Here is a 5,458-nt window from a genome sequence, read left to right on the forward strand (position 1 = left end):
CCCTTCCTCCCCGCGGTGCCCAGACCTCCCTGCTCCCCCCAGGCACTCGGCCACCTGCTCAGCCTCCGGCTCTGTCCCCAAGGCCAGCCCAGGGTCACCGGGTGCGGTCACCTTGCTCCTTTGGCCTAGGTGGGCAGGGGGCAGCGAGGTGGGGGCATATTCATCGTTGCTCCTTTATTTCCCACTTGCTGTGCACACAGCACTGACCAGGGTCCCTTGCCGGGTCCCCCCTGAGAGTCTCAGGGGGCCTTGTAGGCCGTGGTACCCGCTGGTGCCAGGACAGCGCAGAGGGTGAGGAGGGCTCTGGGAGTGGGGGGGCCCATGAGAGCCCTTGAAGACTGAGGAGGGGCCCCCCGGCAGAGGGCACGACTTGGACAAAGGCCTGGAGACGAGAAACACGCGGTGGGTGCCTCTGGGGGTGGGTGCGGGCCGAGGCAGGAAGGCCTGGAATGTGGGGGTGAGTGCCGGGCGCCCCGAGGCCTCACTCTTGGTCCCGATCAAGTCCTCTGGAGGGAGGGGCGGCCCCAGAGCCTCTGATCCGCGCGAGACCTACGGGCAGGAGGAGCTGGTCCTAGAGGTTTTCATAGACGAGGTTAAATTCGCTCTCATTCTGAAATCTGTGCTCATTCTCCTGGGAAAAGAAATGAAAAATAACAGGTAGGGAAAGGACAGACTGACACCAACCTAGTTCTAGTCAGAGGCAAAGCAGCCGATGCTTCCTGCACGGCTGTGACAGGGAAGCCTGTCCTGTCCCAGCCCAGCTCGCCAGCCTCTTCCCATCACTCCACCCCCTGCTCTCTGCCCTCCTGCCCCGCCTCACTTGCCTCCCTGTTGCTGCCTCAGGGCCTCCCCACATGCTCCTCCCTCTGTCTGGGCTGTTCCTTCGACTCCACCTGTTCCCCCCAAACCTCCTACTCACCCTGCAGGGCTTGCTCAGCATCCCCAAGACTCCCTCCCAGCCCCGGTCTGTCCTATCCAGAGCCCACCTCTCGGATGGGCCACCATGTCTCTGTGTGTTTGTCAGGTCAGTGACCCTATTCTTGCAGCCCTGAGGCTCCTGGAGGGCAGGGGCATGTCTTAGCATCCTGGCCAGCACCCCAAGGCCTGGCACAGGGTGGGCACTGCCTGGAATGGCCCAGACATCTTTAGGGGTCAAGGCCTAGTATCGGAAGAGCTTTGAGATTCACTAAACAGTACCAGCCTGGGCGCCCTGTGCCGGGGAGACCAGGCATCAGCCCCGCGCACTTCCTGATGCTCCTCCAAGGTGCCCACGGGCCTACCCACCGCCCACGGGTTCCTGCATCCGCCTAACAGCCCCTCCTGCTTGGCGGGGTCCACATCTCTGCTGTCGATGTTACTTCACTCGGAACTCATTTGAATTCAGGGGCACTCGGTTTTGCAGCCAAGTGTCACTCATCCACTTTACAGATGAGCAAACTGAGGTGGGAAAGAGAATTGTGATTAAGTGCAACGCCTTGGCCCCCAGCGTGACAATCAGGGAGCCCTGCCCAGGCCAGGCCAGGCGGGCGCCAGCTCAGACTCCGGCCGCTGACTTCAGCCAACATCCGCCTGGGGGCAGCTAGAGGAGTAACACCCTCCGCCTGACTGGCCAGTGCGGACACTCCTGTGCCCAGTGGGAGCTACCACGGCGCGCGTCGCACGGGCACCTTCTGGGCCCCCTTACAGCCTCCGGCCCTCATGGCACATCTATGAGGTGGGTGCTGTCCAGCTCCTCAGTTCACAGGCAGGAGCCTTGGGCACAGAGGGCAGCCCTTGGCCGGGGCTGCCGGCTGGTCAGGGGTGGAGCAGGGGTTCCAACCTCCCAGTGCTGGGGGGGGGCCAGGCCAGCTGCCTGGGGAGAGGGCTCCGATTCGACAGCAGGGCTCCCCCGTGGTCCTATTTCCCCCCATGTCACATGAGAGGGTCGGATGGAGCTAAGGGGAGCCAGGCTGGCTGCCCCTGCATACCTGGGACAGAAAGGACCTCCTGGGGGGCGGGCTGCCGGCCTCGGCCTCGCTCTGCATGCAGGCATAGACCTCAGTGTCCTGGCGCTGCAGGGCCTGCAGGAGACGGTGTGAGGGCCAGAGGGATGGGAACAGAGGGCAGGGCCTGGCCCAGCAGCTGCGAGAGCTCAGAGGACGGGCAGAACCCTCTGGGCCACAGCCTGTGAGGGGCTGCCCGCCTCGCCCGCCACGCCGTGCCTGGTCACACTGCCAACCTCTGTACCTGCATTCCCTCTCTTGGAGCCACCACCCCTTTGCCGCCTGTACAGGGTGACTCCTCTCTGTCCTCCCCCTGCCACCTCCCTCACACCACCTCAAGGCTCCAGCCAGCAGACCCAGACACCGTGGCCATAGTGGCAATGATGCCCTCCTGCCAGCCACCCTTACTCCCCTGGCCCCAAACCCCTGCCCGTGAGGGTCCCACCCAGCCACACCATCCAGATCTCCCGTGACGCACACCCCAGCCGGCACTCACAGATGACCTGGCACCCACTGGGGTCACACTCCTCTCTCATCGAGCTGTACCTGGTTAGTCTCTGGGTCTCGGAACCTCAGGCTGTGCTTGGCACACTCGGAGGCAGCACCAACAGAGGCCACGGAGGGCTCCTCGCCCACCGGGTGTGTGTTTGGGACTACACACACCCTCGGCCCAGCCATGAGCGGCCTGACCGGGGCCCTCAGGATGGTGGAAAGAACCAGGGCTTTGAAATCAGACAAGACGAGGTTCAACTCTTAGCTCTGATGCCTGCCAGCCATAGGCAGCCCCTGAACCTTCCTGTGCCTCTGTTTCCTCGTCTGTAGAATGGGAATAATCACATCGATCTCGCAGGCTCAACGCCCGATTAAGTGAGATATTGTGCATGACGGGCCCAGCACAGGGTCTGGAAAATAGTAGGTGCTTAATAACTGCTGAATCATCATCAGTTGAATGAGCATCCAAGGAGGCTTGACGCCTCCCTCCCCTCTCTGTGGTCACAGCCTGGACCCTGCTTGGGACTCGGAGCAGAGCCACCCACAGCCTCAGCAAGAGGCAGGAACCTTCCCTTCCCACATGTCCATGTCACAGGGATGCCGGCTGGTTGCCAAGGAGGTGGTTTCCCTGGCAACAGGCAAGCAGGGGTTGCTGAGGCAGGCTGAGAGACAGGTGGTGCTCTGAGGCAAGAGGGGGGGAGACGCAGAGGCGATGAGGAGGCACGGGAGGTATTGGGGCATGAAAACCGTGTAATAAACCATCGGGCCCTTGGGAGACCCTCATGTCATGGGCATCACTCACAGCACAGGCAAGGTGGCCCTGGGGACCAGTTCAAGGGCCTCGGAGTCAGAAAGAGGGTGGGTCTTGGGAGAGGGGCTCCAGCTCGGACTCCGGCCCCCGGCTTTAGGCCACAGCGGCCCGGGGGCAGCGAGAGGCCTGGCGCCCTCCGCCTGAGGGCCATGGGGGCACTACACTGTGCCCAGTGGGAGTTGTGACGCCGCACTGTCAGGGCCTGCGCTGTCCTGTCAGGGCGTCGTGCCTGCCCCGAGCACCGCCACCACCCGCAGCCTGGCACGTGAATGGTGCTCTGTGCCTCAGTGGCCCTGGGCCTCGGCCCTCTGTCCACCCAGGCCTGGACCTCCACAGATGTGACGCCCCTCCAAGCTGGACACGCTGGTCACCGGGAGAAGGGAGGAAAGAGCTCCTTGCTGACATCCAGACCGGGGAGCAGATCTGGGCTCCTCGGTGGCTCCCCCTCTCGCGTGTCCAGCTCACGGGGGCCGCCCGCCACACGTTAGTGAGCCCAGGGGTGTCTCAGCCTCACAGCCCCTCAGTGTGGAGCCGAGATCGGAACTCAGGCCTCTGGCCCCCGCTCCTCGTGCTCCCGTGTGGCCAGAGGCTTTCTGAGCCAGGGGACAGCTCCCTGCCCAGGACCCCGCGGGCCTCTGCCCACACTGGCCTCTGCCCACACCGGCAGGCGGCCATGCTGGCAGGAGCAGCTGGGGGCTGAGGGCAGGGAGGGCTGCAGAGGGGCTGTCCGTCAGCAGCTGGCGGGAAGCGCTGACAGGTCCTGGCCTGCTGCTGCCTTTGCATCCAGGTGTGACCTGCATCACTGGGCTGGGAAGTTCAGGGCAGCCTCGGTGACAGGACAGCCTCTGAGGCTCTGAACCAGACCCCACTCCTTCGGCAATGGTGGTGAAGAGGCCCACCTCCCTCAGGCTGTGCCTGCGGGGAGAGGAGGCCAGGCCTCTGAATGGGCTGCACTGTGCTGGGCCAGGACTGAGTTGGGCCTAGGCTGTGCTGGGCTGTGCTGGGCTGGGCTGGGCTGTGCTGGGCTGGGCTGTGCTGGGCTGGGATGTGCTGTGCTGTGCTGGGCTGTGCTGGTCCGGGACTGAGTTTGGCCTAGGCTGTGCTGGGCTGTGCTGGGCTGGGCTGGGCTGGGACTGTTTGTCTGGGACTCAGCCCCTCCATGTCCTTTGTCTCCTGCTGCCCAGTGGACAATGGCGCCAACCCAAATGGCATTGGCCCTGGCAGAGCTGTGAAGTCAATGCCAAGGCCTTCCCCAGGCAGCCTGAGGCCAGAGCTGAAGTCGGCTGCCTTGGGCCAGGGCCTAACCAAGGGTCCTGGATATTGGTCCCTGTAATACCCACCCCCGTGACCAAGGAAGCGTGGAGAAGGAGCGCCCCGCATGTCTGAGGCTAGTAGCCCCCTGCAGTGACAGGAGCCCGGGGAGGCAGGGCTGGCATAGCTCCCAATGCAGGCCTTGGTGCCAGGCTGGGGAGCTGGCGGTGGGAGCCACTGGAGGTCTGAGTGGGAAGCAACAGCTTTGGTGTTGGGCAGGCCCCTGCTGCAGGGAGGAGCAGGAGGAGCAGGGAGGAGCAGGAGGAGGAGGAGCAGGAAGAGCAGGGAGGAGCAGGAGGAGCAGGAGCAGCTGGGAGGAGCAGGAGGAGCAGGGAGGAGCAGGAGGAGCAGGAGGAGCAGGGATGAGCAGGAGGAGCAGGAGGAGCAGGGGGAGCAGGAGGAGCAGGAGCAGCAGGGAGGAGCAGGAGCAGCTGGGAGGAGCAGGAGGAGCGGGAGGAGCAGGAGGAGCGGGAGGAGCAGGAGGAGCGGGAGGAGCAGGAGGAGCGGGAGGAGCAGGAGGAGCGGGAGGAGCAGGAGGAGCGGGAGGAGCAGGAGGAGCGGGAGGAGCAGGAGGAGCGGGAGGAGCAGGAGGAGCGGGAGGAGCAGGAGGAGCGGGAGGAGCAGGAGGAGCGGGAGGAGCAGGAGGAGCGGGAGGAGCAGGAGGAGCGGGAGGAGCAGGAGGAGCGGGAGGAGCAGGAGGAGCGGGAGGAGCAGGAGGAGCGGGAGGAGCAGGGGGAGCAAGAGGAGCAGGGAGGAGCATGGAGGAGCAGGGAGGAACAGGGAGGAGTGGGAGCAGCAGAGAGAAGCAGGAGGAGCAGGAGGAGCAGGAGGAGCAGGGAGGAGCAGGGAGGAGCAGGAGCAG

The 5,458-nt window shown here is 64.6% G+C and overlaps 1 protein-coding gene across 3 annotated transcripts in view; it reads right to left on the bottom strand.

Annotated features, from left to right (window-relative positions):
- Positions 1–159: 159 nt before the first annotated feature.
- NFAM1 (NFAT activating protein with ITAM motif 1) overlaps positions 160–5,458 on the bottom strand; it is a 71,934-nt gene continuing 66,635 nt past the window's right edge. For all 3 annotated transcript variants that reach the window (XM_014535111.1, XM_014535110.1, XM_005860643.2), the window contains 2 exons: positions 1,968–2,060; positions 160–631 (listed from right to left, as the gene is read on the bottom strand). In XM_014535111.1, coding sequence (XP_014390597.1) covers positions 572–631; positions 1,968–2,060 — 153 coding nt within the window. In that variant the 3' untranslated portion in view covers positions 160–571. The remainder of the gene's footprint in view (positions 632–1,967; positions 2,061–5,458) is intronic.

This window comes from Myotis brandtii, unplaced genomic scaffold, assembly GCF_000412655.1.
Source record: "Myotis brandtii unplaced genomic scaffold, ASM41265v1 scaffold138, whole genome shotgun sequence".
NCBI lineage: Eukaryota > Metazoa > Chordata > Mammalia > Chiroptera > Vespertilionidae > Myotis > Myotis brandtii.